The 18978-nt window shown below is 47.1% G+C and overlaps 1 protein-coding gene across 8 annotated transcripts in view; it reads right to left on the bottom strand.

The window, feature by feature from the left end:
• The window catches only part of Osbpl3 (oxysterol binding protein like 3), a 173661-nt gene that overhangs the window by 72731 nt on the left and 81952 nt on the right, over positions 1–18978 (bottom strand). For all 8 annotated transcript variants that reach the window (XM_048440321.3, XM_048440320.3, XM_048440326.3 and 5 more), the window contains one exon: positions 11555–11790. In XM_048440321.3, the coding sequence (XP_048296278.3) occupies positions 11555–11647 (93 nt within the window). In that variant the 5' untranslated portion in view covers positions 11648–11790. The remainder of the gene's footprint in view (positions 1–11554; positions 11791–18978) is intronic.

Here is an 18978-nt window from a genome sequence, read left to right as displayed (position 1 = left end):
AGTGTGCCAAGAGCTAAATCAAAACAGAGGCACTCTGGGAAATACTGCATACGTAACCTGGAATCACAGGCATGGATAATAGGCATTTAACATGACAAGCCCTTCTGTATACAAAGGTCTCATATTTAGCGCCCGCACTAGAAATGCCGAGAGACAGCACCAAGCAATGCCACTCGGGAAGTCAGTACACATGAAAAACGAAAAGGCATCACAGATTGGAAACCTGCAGGTGCCAAGTGAGGACTTCACATGTCACGGCAGGTGAGCACCATCCCCAAGCGTGGTCCCCTTGGACTAGGGGCTTCAGTTGGGAATCTAAGCAGAGAGAATTAATTTTCTGAGGCTATCCTGGCAAATGGCCACACACTTGGCGGCTTAAACTTACAACCAACAAACCTTTCTCTCGGTTTTTGATTTTGAGACGAGGTCTCACCATAGAGCCCAGGCTGCCCTCAGACTTAAGCTGCTCCTCTCTCAGCCTCCTGGGTGCTAGGATTAAAGGCCTGCTCTGCCACCACCCCACTCTGAAGTTTGAAATTCTTTAATAGGCCTGGAGGCCAGAAATCCTAAGCCTAGAGTAAGCAGAGCCAGGCTCCCTCTGGAGGCTCCAGGGGAGAATCTGGTTGGGATTTTCCTGGTCTCTGGGGGGATGCAGCTTCCCTGTGATTCACTGGCTTGTTGCTACAGACACACCTGTAGACATGTTCACATTATGTCCTCTCCTGTGATCTCCCATGTGGAGTTCTTGCTGATTCACTGAGACCCATTGAGACAACTCAGAGTGCCCCACCCTCCTCAAGGCCCTTAAATGAACACATCTACCAAGACCCCTTTCTAACCCATGTCACCTCCACAGGTTCTGAGGGTGAAGATGTGGATCTGTCTTGTAGGGGGCCAGTAGTCAGCCCACTACCCCAGGTAGAAGAGACAATGAGGTGGAAATGTGCCGGGACATTTGACTCATGTAGGCCTGTGACTGGCATAGAGGGGAATATGGCTGGACTCAGTGCCAGGGCCAGTGTTCAGAGGGATGCCAGCTTATTCTCAGTGTCCTCTGCAAGGTAGGTAACGCCTACTATTCTACCACCAGTGTCTAGGTGCCTTCTGTGGGACCCTGTCCTGCTTCCTGCACTGTCACTTCTGGGCCATTAGAATTTTTCATTCTTATTTATTATTTGTGTGTGTGTGTGTGTGTGTGTGTGTGTGTGTGTGAGAGAGAGAGAGAGAGAGAGAGAGAGAGAGAGAGGTGTATATGAGTGTGTGTGTGTGAGAGAGTGTGCATGCCACAGTGTATTCGTGGAGGTCAGGGGACAGCTTTCAGGAGTAAATTCTCTCCATCAATGTTGAAGCAAGGCCTCTCGTTGCCCTTCAAAGTTTCTGGGTGACTCTCCTGTCTCAGCCTCCACTTCCCGGTAGGAGATCGGGATTATAGAAGCTGTCCACCACATCTAGCTTTTATGTGTGGGTTCCTGGGATTTGACTCAGGTCGTTAGCCTTGCGTGGCAAATGCTTTTGGTGACTGAGCCATCTTGCCTGCCATTAGCAGTTTGGCATCGCCAAATTACTGAAGCACATTTTCTCTCCCACGAGAAAGAACTGCTGAGCCAGCTCGGCTCAAGGCTGCATCTCAAGCTTCTCAAGAGTGATCCAGGTGCTGCACAGCTGGAAAGACATGCTGGAACACCTGGGTTCTGATCCTTCCATCCTGTGACCCGCACTACGGCTACTGCCTATCATAGGGAGATAGATTCATTTCCTTAAGGTACCTCAAGAAGGTTTTATCAGGGCAGTGATTCTAAAACACAAAAAGCTATCTTTTTTGTTTTTTCTTTAATTTCATTTCTAACTTCATGTGTGAGTGTTGGTTATGTCTGTGTGTACCATGTGTGCTTCAGGACAGAAGAGGATGTTGAACCTGCTGGAGCTAGAGTTACAGTTAGCTGTGAGCATTCATGTGAATGCTAGGAACTAAATTCAGATCTTGTCCAAGAGCACTCAGCGCTCTTAACCACTGGACCGTCTCTTAGGCCCCTGCTTGCTGCCTTTAATCCAGGGCTGCAGATTGGATCAGACAGGCTGGGAACTTTGGAAGTGTTTAGGGTTCACTTTCTCCTGCTCTTTGGTTAGGTATATAACAACAGCCTGTCCTCTGTAGACACGGAGAACGAGAGTCCCGACAACTGTCACCTTAGCCAATGCTTTAACCTCTTCCCATACCACATGTTTGCTTCTCTACAAGACTCAGTGTGAAAATTCCCTGTGAATTAAGTCTTATTTTTTTCTACCCTTCCTACATGTAGAATATAACATTACAACATAGTTGTGGCCAAAAGGCTGGTAGGAAAAAGAAGTAAAGGGTCACAAAAATAAGTCTGGAAAACAAAGACAGAAATAGCAGGATCTTTTTCTCTGCTGGGATGACCAGAAAAAGACCGCTCCAGCAAAGGGGCCACATATTACTTCTCTCATCCTTCCTGTTCTTCCCCACACTCGCAGAGGTGCTGGCTAAAGGCAACATTTATACAGGGCACGGGGACTTTTGAAGGCGCCTCCAGCATCTAAAGACAGTGCTTTCCAAAGAGATGACCGCTTGGTCACCTGACTCTGGATACAACACTTAACATGTCTGGGCCATATGTCCTTTCCATGACAAACAATTCAAACCTCAGGACTTGTTCTGGGATTCCCGACGACAGGTGAGGAGATACCAGAAGATACAGAGATGCGCCTGGGTGGTCCTAACTGCAATATCCCTTGCCTACTCTTCCTCTTACTGTGGCCTAAATATATGCTGAGCCTCTCCACTGCCACTGCCCTACATTGGAAGGATAAAACAAGGAAACAGTCACCTTGAGGGTCCCAGGGACTGATATTTGTAGAAAGAGAGTGGTCTGTTTGTCAGGCACTTCCACACAAGGTCCTGTGTAATCAGGCAATTTGTACAACCCAATAAGGAACTAAGGCACAGAGAGGGTGGGACCTGTCCAAGGCTAGACAGGTTATAAACTCTCTAAGGTTTAATTAAGCTCCAGAGCCAGTGCTTGCTGTCTTTGATATTCTATGACTATTTGCTATTGATATATAGCTGGATCCCCTGAAACTCAAGTCGAACTTTGTCACTGTGGGGCATGGGGAGGTACAGCCTTTAAGAAGTGATAAGTTGAAGCAGGAGATAGCTCTCCCTAGGCAGTAACACGGAAAGGGCCCATGGTAGAACTACAAACTGGACATGTAAATGTGAGAACAAAGGGAAAATATTTCAATTATCAGTCAGCGAGGTCAGAGATGAGCAACATCGGAAAAGCTGTTGACTCACAATGCTGGCCAGGGCTTGCGACCCATAGACGAGCCAAGGTCAGCAGCTAACAAAGCGGAAGTCAAAGACAGACAGATGGTGGTTTTGATGTGAGACCACCCCACAGCCACAACTGGGCGAGCAGCCTGTGAGCAGGGCCTGGTCACCTCCCCAGTCACACTGGGGGAATATGCTCAGTGTGTTGTGGGTTCCATAGCTTGGCCTATGATAGGCCCAGAGAATTACCCAGTCCTCATAGAAATGACCTCAATCTTTGTCTACTTTCTACTGAAGTCTTATTTAAAAAAAACCCCTAGGGTAGCTCACTGTTTGTTTGTTTTCCCCCCTGCTGGGACCCCTCCCACTCTCAAGAGTCTCCATTTTCTTTAATTTCTCAATTTTCCTTAGTGAAACTTGCTTTTGCTTTGCTTACAGCCTCATGGTACCTCTGTTTTTAACCTTCATCAGCATGAAATACGGAGCTTGGGGCTACTGTTTCAAACTGACCCCCTGCTGGCCACTGATTGCCCAACATTTAAGTCCTTGAGTCACGCACATCAGGACCCAGAAAGGCCCCAGTGCTCTCAAAGATCTGCACCAAAGTCATTAAAAGGGGACGGCTGCCTTTCTTTCTGGGGTGACTTCTCGATTAGTCACCCAAAGCAGGTTGTCACAAAGGCTGTTGCAGGCTCCCCCCTGCTTTCCCTCTTGCACTCCCCGCCCCAGACAGGATTTCTCTGTAGCTTTGGAGTCTGTCCTGGAACTAGCTCTTGGGTACCAGACTGGACTCAAACTCACAGACATCCACCTGCCTCTGCCTCCCAAGTGCTAGGATTAAAGTCATACACCACCACTGCCCAGCTGCCTCTTGCACTTTCTACCATGAGTTCAAGCACAGCATCAGGCTTGCCTTTGTACTTCCCTGACGCAAGAGCGAAGTAAACTATTCTTTGTTCTTTAGAAACCGTCAGTCTCAGATACCCCATTATAACAACAAGAAAGGAACCAAGACGCAACCAGAACACAGACAATGTGACACGGTGAGAGGACCCCAGGTCACACCTCCTCAATGTCTTATAGTGCTAATGTAGTCCACACTTTAAAAAGGAACCTGATCAAATTCAGTGCCTCTGAAGAAAATAAATCAATGGGCTAAGTAAAATTTCCCCCTCTTCTTACTCTTTTTTCTCTTCCTCTTCCTTGACCTAAGTTCTAGAGTCCAGTCTGGCACCAAACCTTCAATCCTCCTGCCTCAGCCTCCCAAGTCTATGATTACAGGCATGCACCACCACACCCGGCTTGGATCTCAGCATGTTCGATGCTCAACTGAAAACATCAACACCTGAACACTGTATTTTAATTAACCATGCAAAACTTGGCAAATTCTCCCCCTGCCACCCTGCCTGTCCCACAGATTCTGGCACTGAGCCGGGGCTGCTTGTGAGTTCTGAAGTGTAGCAGAATCTACCAGCCTGCATACATTACCTCTCATCAGGTGACCCCGAGCGAGCTCAAATGCCACCAAAGATTAGCCCGGGGACAAGAGGATGACAAGGGCAAGCCGTGCCACCGCGGGGGAACTATTCCAGAAATAGATCACTGTCTTTTGAGTTCCAGGCTGAGGCAGGTGCAGCACTCATGAACCGTTGTGGCAGAGCTTAACTTTCTCATCTCTGGTTTTCATGGCAAACGCGAACAACTCATTAAGGAATGGAAGTTGTGCCCTCTTTTCACCCAGGGCTTTACATCAGTTGGTTTCTGGTCCACAAGGCTCTGTTTGGCTCCTCTGTCCATCAAAGCTTTACATCTCCTGCTCAAGCACTTTCAACGGCAGCTTCTCAAGAGAAGGGGTTGAAGAAGAAAAACAACACTTGGCTATAGGGCTTGTCTAATAAAGACAAGCCATACCCATTCATTTTGTCTAGCTCTGCCTTCTAAATGCATTACTTTGATATTTCTAGGCAGGAATGGAAGGGGGGCAGTGGGAAAAAGACAAAGGGAAATTGGAATTACTCATATTTTATAAATTTAAAAATAGCAACTCTCTCTCCTACTTATATATCCATTCGCCTACTTCATGAATCCACAGAAGAGTCCGCATTGGAATATTTCTACCCAGAAACTGCAAGCCTGTTCATTCATTAACTTAACTCACGCACACTGAATGCCCTCACGAGCCAGCCTAGCACTTGGATGAACTATTTCACTTAGTTCTCCTCGTCTCCCTCAAGAAAGCAAGTTCATTTAACTCTGATACATTAACTGGGGAGTATCTACACAGAATGTGAGATATGTGGATGGGGGAATCTACATGGAAGTGGGAGGGAGATACATGGATGGGAGAATCTATATGGAAGTAGGAGGGAGATACATGGGTGGAGAAATCTACATGGAAGTAGGAGGGAGATACATGGGTGTGGGAATCTACATGGAAGTGGGAGATACATGGGTGGAGAAATCTACACAGAAATCCATGACTCCCAATATTTTAAACATTAAAAACATTAAATATTTTAAACAATATTTTAAACAATATTTTAAACATATTAGAATATGTTATAGGAAGAACAAGATCAAATCAATTCAAGAATCAAAGACAGGCAAATTCAGTTTAAGGAACAGAAAGCAAGTCAGAGGTATAGAGACTGATGGCCAGTTGGCTGTGTTAGATGAAATCTTAAGAGAAAAGGATTTAGAAAGACTAAGTCTCATGACCAAGAGGACGTTTTATTTTCTAAATTAAAAATTTATGTGCATGACGCATGTGAAAGTGGCATGTATGTGTGCAGTATTTGTAGTGTATGTGATGTGTGTAAATGTGTGGTGTATGTGTAATGTGTATGCAAATGCGTCTGTGCAAGATGGATACATGTTTTGAATCAAGCTTAGTGCCCTCTTCCTGCTGCCACCCAGATTCCAAGCAGAGTGAAACAGGTAAAGTTACAAACATCTAGGCTGTCTTCTACATTCATGTAGGAAAAAAAGAAGTCTTAAAAAATGTAGTATGTATACATATTTAGTACATTTAGCATGCACCCACACATGCACATGCACACTGACAAATTTTCATATATATATATACATACACACATACATACATACACACACACACACACACACACACACTATACTTTTTGGAAAGAAGCATTATTCTACCTTTAGAAAGGATGAACTCTTTCCATTGGTGACAACATGGAAGAAACTGGAGGGCACTGTACTGGGCACCGAAAAGCACACTCTGCGTCATCTTGTGTACATGTATCATCTAGAATTCTCCAAAGCAGAAGGTAGGATTACAGTGCCACACACTAGTAGATGAGAGGGCATGGGGGTGTAGGGTCAAAACTCAAAGTTTCCATTATTCAGGGACAGGAAAATCTGAAGATCGAAGGTGCAACATGGGGAGAATGGGTAAGAAAATCACACTGTCCATCCCTGGGTTCTGCCACCCCTGGAGTCAGTCAACTACAGACTGAAAATATCAAGGAGAAATTGTGTCCAAACATGCACAGACTTCTCTCCCGCCATCATTCCCTGAATATAGTGTATACTGCTACCACGGTGTTTTCTATCCAGAATCTAGACCACCTGCAGAAGAGAGGAGGGCGGTCTAGTTGATAGATGAAAGCTATGACATTTCACACAAAGGGTCTGTGCATTCTTAAATTCTGCTATCAGTGGGGCTCCCAGAACCGATACCTTTGTGAATACCATGGGAAGACTGTATGTGACACTTGTCAGGACAGTAGATCTCTATGTCTGTGCATGTTCACATGTTCATGTGTGCAGATGAGGCCAGAGGACAAGGTTTACACATGTGCAGACAGAGGTCAGACGGACAATTTCAGATGTTATATGTCAGGAGCGGAACACCTTATTTTTGAGAAAGGGTCTCTCATTAGCCTGGAGCTCACCTACTAGGTGAGGCTGGCCAGTGAACTGGAGATCTGTCTGTCTCTACCTCCCCAGCACTGATTTCATGGTGTCTGTCATCATGCTCAATGTTAATGTGGGTCCAGGGGATTAAACCCACGTGCATGAACACTCCACAAACTGAGCATCTCCCCAGTCCAGGAGAGAAGATCTTAAAGATGCTTGTTATCCACACTCCAGACACAACAACATAGGATAACTGGGAGTTTGTTATCTGTTTGCTATCTGGCTTGTGTTGATCACTCCCACTGTACGCAAATATCAAAACAGCACAGTATAGCCATAAGTATATATAATTTGTTAGCTACACCTCAATAAAGCTGTGGTGGGGGGAGATTATGTTTTTGCAAGTTTGAAAATCTCCATGGATCTGAAACAAAGCATAAATATAAAGCAAACTGAGGGCAAAGGTGTTGGTTGGCTGACTTCTGGGAGCTAGGGGAGCTAACCCTTCCCCACCCTCGCTGCTGCAAATCGAGATGATTCAGAGGAAGTCCCCACAGCACAGGGAGAGGAGGCTTTGCCATCTGCTCATCCAGGGAAGTGGAAGGAGGCAGCTGAACCTGGGCCAGGTTATCTCCTGGTCTTCTGGGGATCTGGGACATTCCATTCTCACGTGGAAACAAGTCCCAATGCAAGGTGACACTTGCCCTGGATCAGCGTCCCTGGGAGTGGAAGGTCGGCAACAGCACATCCTAAACCAAGGCGGGTAACTGTCGATCTCACAGGGGACAAGCAAGAAGAGGCTCTTCCCACAGTTCAGAGCACTCAAGGAAGGCTAGCACCACAGATAGTGGCCAGCGACATCAACAGGGACAAACCTGCTCCGAAGAAGAGGAAAGCCAGGGCAACCTGAAAGGGTTTCAAAGTGGCACCTTCAGTACAAGGAGGTGACCGCACATGTCCCTAGCTAGCATTTTAACGTTCCTCCGGTCCAGCCTGTGATGTGGAAATCTTGCCGCTTTAAGCATCTAGCTCGTACAGCCTGTGATGAGGCTGGAAATGCACTGTGCGCTTTATTTAGCAACTGACAGATGCAGTGGGAGCAGCTGAGTCCCCAAAGGGCCAGCAAGGGAGAGCATCCAAGGCTCCTGAGACCCGGGCAGTATCCAGGCCACTGTGTGCGACCGACGAAGACTGGTGGTGACAGGGGCATCACATCCTGGGTCAGAACACTTTCCTTTGTCTGAAAATGGGACGGCGGGGAGACTCAACACATGGTCCCTCCAAATCAAATAGGGGTTTTATAACTAAACTCAGGCTAGCTGTAAACTGAATATATTGAACTCTCTACTTTCTCTGTCACGGAGCAAATATTAACATTCATGCTAACAAAGTGTTCTCGTTTGCTTTCCTCTGCTGTGATCCACACCAAAAGCAGCTTGGAAAGGAAAGGGTTTATTGGGCCTCCGTGTCCTGATGTGTCTGTTCCCAAAGGAAGTCAGAGCAGGAACCCAAGGGAGGAGCCTGGAGGAACACTGTTCACTGGCTTGCTCCCCGTGGCCAGTTCCTCTTGCTTTCTCATACCATCCAGGACCACACGTGCAGGGGTGGCACCGCCCACAGTGGGCTGATCCCCCCGCGTTAACCAGCAATCAAGTCAATGTCCCACAGACATACCTACAGGTCAATCCGCTAGAGGCCATTCTGCAGTGGAGGGTCCCTCCTCCCAGGTGACACTAGCTTGTGCCAAGCTGACAAAACCCTGAGCAGCGCGGAAGGCAGCTATGTGTGCTGATTACACAGATCAAAGCGGAAGGTCTACTATAAAAGATGACCATGATGCATGGCCAAGAAACATTGATGCACTGGGTGGGACCCTCTTGCTGTTTTCATGGAAACTGGGAGGGAAAAGAGCATTGTGAAAACCCAATCGGCCAATCTCAATGAACACTCTAGAAAAAGCTCTTGCAGTGAGGCTGGAAATGCGGCAGCTCCTGTGGGGAGCTGTCCTCCCTGTGGAGCAAAGGAGGGCAGAAGGAGACATGCTGCTTAGAGTAAGTGGCCAGGGTAGGAGACAAATCACTCTTCCCCAGTTCTGCGTGCTGGCTGAAGCCGGTCAAGGGGGTAGGCACAGCCATTCCCAGGAGAGCAGACCTCTCGGGACCTTTGGTGCGTTAGTCAGCAACAAATTCAGTCTTTAGAAAAATATCCCAGAGGCAGGGGAGTTAGGTCAGTGGGGAAAAGTGTTTGTCACATGTTTTAGTTTGCTTCCTCTATTGTGAGAAAGACCACATCCAAAACCAACTTGGGGAAGAAAGAGTTTATTTGGCTTAACGGCCCGATTACAGTCCATCATTGGGGGAAGCCAGGGCAGGAACTCAAGCGGGGCAGGAACCTGGAGGCAAGGACTGAAGCAGAAACTCTGGAGGAATGCTGCTTGTTGGCTTGCTCCCTGTGACTTGCTTGGTTTGTTTTCCTTATGCAACCGAGGGGTACCTGCCTAGGGGCAGCATTGTTCGCACTAATTAATGATTAGTGCCCACAATCATTAAGCAAAAAAAAAAAAAAAGAAAGAAAGAAAGAAATGCCCCCATAGACTTGTTTACAGGCCAATCTAATGGAGGCATTTTTGTCAGCTGAGGTTTTACCTTCTGAGATGACCTGAGTTTGTGCCGGCCTGACAAACAAACAAACAAACACTGAGCCACCACACACACAAACATGAGGGCCTGAGCCGCTCACTATAGACACGCCACAGCACAAGAATCCGAAACATCAACATTCATACAAGATGGGAAGTAGAGATAGGAGAGTCCCTGGAGGTTATGGCCAACTAGCCTGGCGTAAGCATCAGAGAAACAATGAGACTGTTTCAAATAAGGCAGAAGTGAGAATCTATACTGCGATTGCCCTCCAGCCTCCACATGCACATCATGGCACAGGTGCAGCCACATTCACCAACAGAAACAAGCGAGCACACACACATGCATGCACACACGCACCCAGAGACACACAAAGATAAATACTAAAAAGATAAAAATAAACAAAAAAAAACCCACACCCTTTCTTATTTCTCAAAAGAGATCTTAAAGGTCTCCCTACATGTCAAGCTCACAGCAAACTTTAATGTGTTAAGAATCATGGACCTGTGGGTGGCAAGCTCCCTAACTGAGACAAATGTTCAAAGTAAGAGACACTTAGCTGAGTCACCATTGTACCACGTTCCCAGGGTGGGCCACTGATTAATTATTGCTTCCAAATCTGGACAAAAGCAAATTCTTAGGCCACAACTTCCCACAGGGCAAAGGGAATGCCCATCGAGCCAGTAAATACCAAGGTCTCTCGGGTTGAAAAATCCAGCTTTCTTGTATATCCCCTGTGCCTCCCCCGTCCCGATTTAGTGAAGCAGGCTAGATCATAGTCACTGATAAGCCCTTATTGGCGCGGATTAGACACCAGCAGATCTGCCAGCAAAGCCAGATTCTCCTTTCCTTGGAAAGGAAACCGTGAAACAACCAGTGACCACAGCCAGTTCCTTAGGACTTAATTCTGTCCTGTTTGACGGCTCTCTGCCTGTCACTCTTTCCCCATTGACTGGCTTCCCTCAGCCCATTAGAAAAGGAAGCAGGAGGGGACTTAGCTCCTCACAGGCAATCTGGAGGTACAAGCTTTCCTCAAAGGCTTGGTGAATAGAAGGAAGCAGGGGGGTGGGGAGGTGGGGGGCTGTGGATGTTTGATGACTGGATACGTGATTGCTGCTTATGTTGGTTGACAGGGTATAAGAAAAGGTGGGAGGGCTGGAGAGACGGCTCAGCGGTTAAGCGCACTGTCACGCTCGCTGAGGACCGGGGCTAAGTTCCCAGCACCCACATGGCAACTGACAACCAGTACAACAACTCCAGTTCCGGGGGAACCAATGCCGTCTTCCAGCCTCTGCATACGTTATACACATGTGGTACACAAACACATATGCAGGCAAAACAACCGTCCACATAAAATAAAAATGAATAAAATCTCTCAAAAAGAAAAGGAGGGTCCTGTGGAGCAAAAGAGGTGGCGTTTTGGTTTGGCACCTGGTCCTCTCTGGGGCGGGTACTCTGGCTGGTATGATTCCGTTTCCCTGGAGGGAACTGGGAATGCCGGCGCCTGCGTGGGTACACAGCTGCAAAGGCAGCACAAGCAACACAAAGAGCCAAAGGCAGCTCTCAGGACCCTGGCGAACACGGATCGCGCCCCATCGTGTCACTAGGTATGTAAGCAAGTGCTTGCTCTCTGAGAGCTGAGAACTGAGAGGTGGAGTCTCCCAAGGGAACTCACACCTGTACCTGCAAAGCCTTGGGATTCAATTTTGCATTTGAAGAGCAACAAGAGTTCAAGGGTTACCTGTCGGCTTCCTTGCTTGGAGGAACAGCTGCTTGTGCTTCTTGAAGGAGAAACCAATTTTTGGGACACACCCAGGTTCTTCTCATCACTCATTATGAAGAGCTGGTCACTTGGGCTCAGTGCAGCCAAAATGCCATGGGAAGACGGTGAAGCTGAGAGGATGAAGGCCACGCAGGCAGGTGTCAGCTCCTATCCGGTGTGTCTAAAGACCATTTTGAATGTCTCGGAGGAAATCCCTAAAACCAACAGAAAAATAATTGGTGAGGCTAAAGAATTACAGAGGTTAGACATCACCTCTACTTAGCTACTTAGCAGCGAGGCCACACCACATATTATAGACTCCCGTGGTCAAAAGACTCTGCAACTCCTCCATGGAGTTGAAATATGACAGGTTTAAGAACATTAGTATACATATGAAGCCAGTACTACAAAGCACTTCTAAACCACAGTGAGGGACCATTTCACATCACTATGAGAACAACACAATCATAGGAAGTAACTGGCGCTGGGAAGGATGTAGGGAAGTTAGATCCTGTTATGGGTGTGCACATAGAACATACAGCACAGCAGAGAAGGGTTTGGCAGTTTCTCAAAAAGTGTAGGCCCAGAATTATTACACAATATGCCATTTTACTTCTAAGAGAACCGAAAACTGGTGCTCAAGGGGAAAGTTACAGACTACTGCTCGTCTCAGCAGTATTTATAACAAGCAGAGGTGGAAGCACCCTAAACTGATGAATGTGGAGGCTAAATCTAAGAAAACCTGTAAGGGACTATCATCCAGACATCAAACAGAACCAAGGATTCACATATTATAATGTGGAGGAACCCCGCAGACACCATGCTAAGTGAAAGAAGCCAAACAGAAGAGCCCATGTTATGATAGTCTGTGAAGATGACATCTACGGAGTCAGCAAACCCACAGAGCGGGGACAGAGTGGATGTGACTGTTTAATGGTCATGGGTCCCTTTTGGGAGTGATGAAGATATTCTGGAACTAGACAGCAATGGTTGTATGATGCTGTGAAACTACTAAATGTCACTGAAATGGGCACTTGGAATTGTTGGAAAGAGGAAGTCAATGTAATGTGAATACATTACATTGTGAAGCAAATAGTCTATTTGCTTCAGTTTTGTTGCTGTTGTTTTTCATTTTTTGGTTTTTTGTTTCTTTGAGAAAGGCAGTGTGTTTCTTATACCAAAGGGTTTTATTTATTTATTTATTTATTTTGGAGATAGGGTTTCTATATGTAACCTTGGCTGTCCTATAGACCAGGTCGACCTTGAACTCAGAGATTCACCTGCCTCTACCTCCTGAGTGCTGGGATTAAAGGTGTGCACCACCACTGCCTTGTTTAAAATGTGTATTTTGTTGCTTCTTACTAATTTATTTAGTTTTTTGAGACATGATTTCTCTGTGTATCCCTGACTATCCTGGAAGTTTCACTGTAGACCAGGCTGTCCCCAAAGGTTTTTTAAAAATTCCTTCTAAAGGCATCTGTAATACAATGTAACAGAAACAGGAGAGGAAGGGGACAACAGAATTTCCCACATCAAGTAGCATACGAGTAATTAAAACAGTGATTGGTGGATAGGGTACATGCTACTCACTGCCAAACGCTGTAACAAGGATTTCCACAAGTACTGTCTCCTTCTTCAACAGTATGACGGGAGGGCAGCATCTCTATTTTACAGAGAAGACCACAGAGCCTCTATTAAGTCAGGTCACTACCCAGATCACACAGATAGCAGGAGGAGCCTTCAAACGAGGAGCTGGAAAGAGGTGTGCCCCTAGTGGCCAGACACTGCAGTGAGCACTATTAACACCATCTCTGATGCATTGAACTCCTAAGTATGGCAAAGTGCCCAGTGTGGGGAAAATCACTGACCAGAGCCTAGACGGGCAGTCCACTTCCAAGTAGCTATTGAGTCTGCCAGCTGCCCTACTTATAGGCAATGATGGGGAGTCTTACGCTGAGGGAGAGACTTCATAGAGACATCCCAGGAAGCACCACCTTCTTCCGCAGCCTTGAGTTAAGAGCAATGAGTGTGTTTGGTTTGAGCCGCAGAAGGCCAGGACCTTACTAAACACAGTTAAACTAAATTCCACAACTTTCCCCACACATGTTGACAGTGGAATATATTTTATCCAACCCATCCAGTTATAGTGTTCATATAAGTCCAGTTTTTAAAGAAGCTATATGATTGTCCAAAAACCAATTAGTCAGATAGGACATCAAATGGAAGTAATTAATAAATACTCAAATCTTGTAATATCTCTCTGGCAGCTTGACTCTAAAAATAATTACATTAAAGCCATAAGTTAAAATCAAAGCAATACAGTGAGAAATCTAAATTTCAGCAAATAAATTAAGGGCCTTATAGTCATAGAAGTCAATTCCCATACGTGGTGGTTTGAATGAAGCACCCCACCCAAGCCAAAGTTCGTGTATTTGAACACTTGGTCCCTAGTTTGTGGCACTGTTTTGGAAGCTGATTTAGGAGCTTTTAGGAGGTGTGGCATTACTAAAGGGAGCAAGTCAACAGGGTTGGGCTTTAAGAGTTTAAGGCTTCTTGTCCTTGCTGTTCACTCTTTCTGCTTTGTGCTTGCGATTCAAGATGTGAATCCTCAGCTTCCTGTCCCTTAGGCCATCCCTCTGGAACCATAAGCCCAAGTAAAGCTATCCATTTATAAGTCGCCTTTGTTGTTTTATGTTTTTTCAGAGCAGCGGAAAAGTAACCAATGCACCATGTTACGCTAACATCCTCTGCATCTTTGACAGCATTGCAGGTTGGCCCCAACAATGAATAAGCCTGAAAGCAAACAACATTGGCTCTTCATAAAGTTAGCTCTACTTACAGGGCATGACTAAGTAGGGCTGAATTAGGAGGAAATCAAACTAGTTTAAAAGTGCCAAGAGAAGCTGGAAAGGAATGTTAATAGTTCGTTAACACTGTTGCCTATTGTCTAAGAAGGGGGAAAAAGTACCCAAAGGTATCCTTGACAATTGAGTGCGTGTGTGTGCGTGTGCGTGTGTGTGTGTGTACGCGCGCGCACGCGTGTGTGTGTGTGTGTGTGTGTGTGTGTGTGTGTGTGTGTGTACAGTCATCACTATGACAACATGTCCACCATGGACTAGGAATACTAACACAGATTTCTGTCTGTGTGTGCCAGGTTTTGTTTTTGTAGCCAAAGGTTTTGATAAAGGCAAGCATGGGAGGAGAGGTATGTGTGATCTGTGAAGGAGGGAGAATGCCTTGGACAGCAAAATGAGTCACGGAAGGCATGAAACCCTGCCAAAGGAGAAGTCCAGACCCCACTCAGGCAACTGACGAGTGGGGTCACCTTTACCTCCTGACCTGGCCAATCTCACTCTGGAGGGAACTCTCAAGCAGGCCAAGGCTCAGAGTGGGCTAAAGCTGATACTCCTTGAGTTGGCACTCAGGGTGAAGGTTTCTGCCAGGACCACACCCCTTTCTCTTTCCCTGTTTCCTTCCATACCCGTTCCGAAAGCAGCCCAAGGGTAGGAGCCAGGAAAATACTGCTGTTTTGTTCCCCAGGATCTTGTTGCCCTCTAAAAGGCAAAGGAAACTCATTCTCAGCACAACGAACAAAGGAGCGGTGTCTCGTGTGTAGGGGTCCCAGGCCCCACTGCTGGTCACTGTACAGGGACCAGTACCACACCCACTCACGGCGGCTCTGCAAGGCTAGCTAGCACTGTCAAAGGAAGGACCCCTACATCTATTCTCAGAAACTCTTCTGGGTTAGGATGGGCCCACTATAAGCAAGAGTCGGCCTCGATTAAGGGACGTCTTCTACTTCAGGTAGTTGTCTTGACCTAGAAAAGCTGTAATGAATGATAAGTTCCTCGGGCAGTACATGGGGCCAGGGGCCTGAGCTGATGACTCAAGAATCTCTGGGATGCTGAGATGAGGACCGACCCATGAAAGACCAAGTGTTCGCAACTGACCCAGTGATCCTTGGATGGGAAAACCTCTATCTAACTCAAGGAACATGCTGATTGTTACAAAATGTAATCGCATTTATATCCATATTTCCTTTGCTGAGGTTTCCCAGGAAAGTGCACCAATCTTTGAGTGCATACAGAATTGACTTCCGCGAGTGCAGAACTAACCCCTGGCTTCGGAAACAGAACATTCTGTAGCTCCCAGAAGCTCTGGAATCTCCTGGAGCTGATCCCTCCCACCCCGTAAAGGCATGTGCTCATAAATCTCTACAAATTCTTGGGGTGTGCTGGAGGGGCCTCATGGGTGTTTGGGAGGCTTCTGTGGATGTTGTCTTTTACAAGTGTAATCTATGGCAGAATCCGGTGTCAGCCCGCGTTCAAGTCAGCCTCACGGCGTAGCTGGGAGGGAAGAGACCACATTCTCCCATTCTTCTAAAGCACGGAGCCTCCGTATCTGAGAGAAAAGCCAGATGCACCCTGGCCAGTGAAAAGATACTTTGCCAGGCCTCAGAGCTGGACTGCGGCCTTTTTCACTGCTGTTCGGCTTCTTTAAAAAGATGAAAAACCAGCTGTAGCTACAAGTTCAGTGAGTATACTTTATGCAAATATACACCATTTGGGGGAGCTAAGAGAAGAGAGTCCTATCAAAACGTGGGAACGAGGTCTGGAGAGATGGCTCATCGGTTAGCAGCACGTGCCGCTCTTGCAGAGGACCCGGGTTTGAGTCCCAAAGGGTGTCTCACAGCCACGGTGACTCCAGTTGCAGAGGCTCACGCACCCTCTTCTGGGGGCACTAGACACACCCGTGGTGCACAGACGTACATTCAGGCAAAGTGTCCATGCACATAAAATAACTAAATCTTCTGAAAAAATGTTTTTAAACGGGTCAGAATAAAGACCAACATATTTACGAGATGATCCTAGGAGACATTTCTTTTTTAACTTCACATGAAAAAGGAGACGCTATTTGGGAAAGAACGGAGGGCGGCGTGCACGCCACAACACGCCTTGGAAGGAGCCTAGTTTGAACCGGTGCTCTCCTACTTCAGAATGTACCTTTAGAAAGACAGCCACTTCCTTGATCTGGTGGAGGGTTTTTTCCCCACGCAAAACAGGAAATAACACTCTTCATCTCTAAGACGTCAGGTTTGGACCGAATAGTCAGAGATGAGTCCCATCCCCTCTTCTCCTGGCTTCTGCAGTCCAAGACCTCCATGCCTCTTTCAACCCAAAGCCAATAAGGACTGTAAAGAAATTCAGCAGTTATCATTTCAACAACACACACAATCGAGGAGTCCTGGCTGTAAAGAGCAATGAGCTTCCTCTGTAAGAAGATACGGCAAGAAGGGGAAGGTCACACATTTCATCACCACGGGCTGTCCCCCAAAGCAGGATAAGGGTGGGGCAGACAGCTCAGTCTATAATGTACTTGCTATGCAGGCAGGAAGACCTGAGTTCAGATTCCCAGCATCCACAGAAAAGCTGGGAGGGATGGTGCGGGCCTGTAATCCCAGCACCAGGCAGATGAAGACAGGTGGGTTCCTAGCGCTTAGTAGGCAGTCTGTCTAGCTGAACTGGCAAGCTACGGATTCACTAAGGGGCCTTGTCTCAAAGAATAAGATGGGGAGTGATCGGGAAGGCACCTGCCCTCTGCCCTCTATATGCCTGCTCACATGAGCATACGCGCACACACAGACACACAGACACACACACAGACAGACAGACACACACACACACACCAGTTAACATTAATAACAAAGGTTAATGAGAGACGGGAAACAGGGGCCTATAACCCAGCTCCTTGTTCAGCTATCAGGGCTGGGGTCTGCACTCAGACGCTTGGCCAGGTTTTCCTTGCACAGCTGAAGACCAGAAGGCACAGAGGCATAGAGTTCTAGATAATTAGCAATAGTTCAGCACAGCAGATAAATCATGCCCTGAATTGGCACCAGAAAGCCACAGTGGGGTACCCACTTCTATGCTACAGTAAAAGAAAGTATCCTGACACAGGTGCGGGCCTTTTCAGAGAACGTCTCTGGACAACTCCACTTCAGACACATTACATGTGGGAAGGACAGATTCGGTGATGTGACTTAAATGCCGCAGGATCAGAAGGTTCTGGGCGCTGGTGGGGCCTGCAATCACCTCAGATATTGATGAGCAAGGCTGAACCTATGTGCAGTACTTGCTGATCTTTCTGACCTATCTGACCACAGTGCCTGACTGTCCCTGGGGACAGACACTGAAGCTCCGAGTCAAAGCCTCCACTCGGACACCCACGGGGCAGCTCCTGGAAGAACATGTTTCACCGTAGCCTCTCCCTCCGGGAAAGACAGGAGCCGAGAGTCTACCGGTCCAGATGCCTGTCCCCACATGACCTATTTAGTAGGATGCCATTTCTGCCACCGGCTCCTTCCTGGTCCTTCAGAAGCCACTTCAGCAAGGCCCAGGGGTGAAGCTGTGAACAGTGCTTGGCAGCGGTGTCCAAGTCCAGGCCCGGGCCATTCATTTGTCACTACGGACTGAACAAAAAATACAGACCCACCACCAGTCACTCACAGAATTTTGGAATTAACCCCGGGGGGAATTCTCACCAAAAGCCAGTATTCTTTCTGCATATTAGCTCCATTGGCTCCCCCCACGATAGGAACAATATTCTGACTTAGTTGCTAAACTACGGTTTTCCAATGTTTAGAAGTGAAATTTATCTCACTGTATCTTCCATACCTTGCTTCTCATTTCCTTTCTGCAACCTTCCCACCATACCCGACATCAGACAAGCTACCACCTTCACTTGCCACCCAGCAAACAGACAGCCACATCTTTTTACAGGGTTATTTACAGGGTTATTTACTCCGTGCGTACGTGTGTGCCTGAACGGTACACGCACGAGCCATATGCATGCAGGTGCCCATGGAGGCCAGAAGAGGGCATCAGAACTCCTGGAACTGGAATTATAGGTAACTATGAGATGCCCCAAGCAGGTGCTGGGAACTCGACCCGGGTCCTCTGAAAGAGCCGCAAGTGCTCTTGACCACTGAGCCCTGTCTCTGGACCCTATGCAGCCACTTCTTCATTAGTCATTTCCCACGCTTTGTCTCCAGCCCTTAGGAGCACAGCTGGAAACTCTCACGATCGGCCTGTGTTCCAGAGAGAACATAAGGATGCTGTCACTCCCTTGCCTTGAGTCCACTGAAACTGCTATTGTTGTCTCTGTCTTCATGCTTGTTTGCTTCTTAAGACAAAGGCACTCTGTTTAGCCCAGGCTGTCCTGAAACTCTTGATCCTCCTCCCTCTGCCTCCTGAGTGTAAGGTTCTAGATATGTGTCACTATTGGCTTTGAGCCTTGACACTAGAGATGCTCACATCTCTCTCTGGCACCAATGCCTTTGCAGTTCACTAGGACTGGCAAGTCATAGGAAATGCTGAGAAGCTGGGCTTGTTTCTCCTAAACAA

The sequence above is a fragment of the Myodes glareolus genome, chromosome 6 (assembly GCF_982192425.1).
Source record: "Myodes glareolus chromosome 6, mMyoGla1.1, whole genome shotgun sequence".
Lineage (NCBI taxonomy): Eukaryota > Metazoa > Chordata > Mammalia > Rodentia > Cricetidae > Myodes > Myodes glareolus.
The sequence above is the reverse complement of the archived record's forward strand: the minus strand, read 5'-3'. Positions and strand labels throughout refer to the sequence as shown.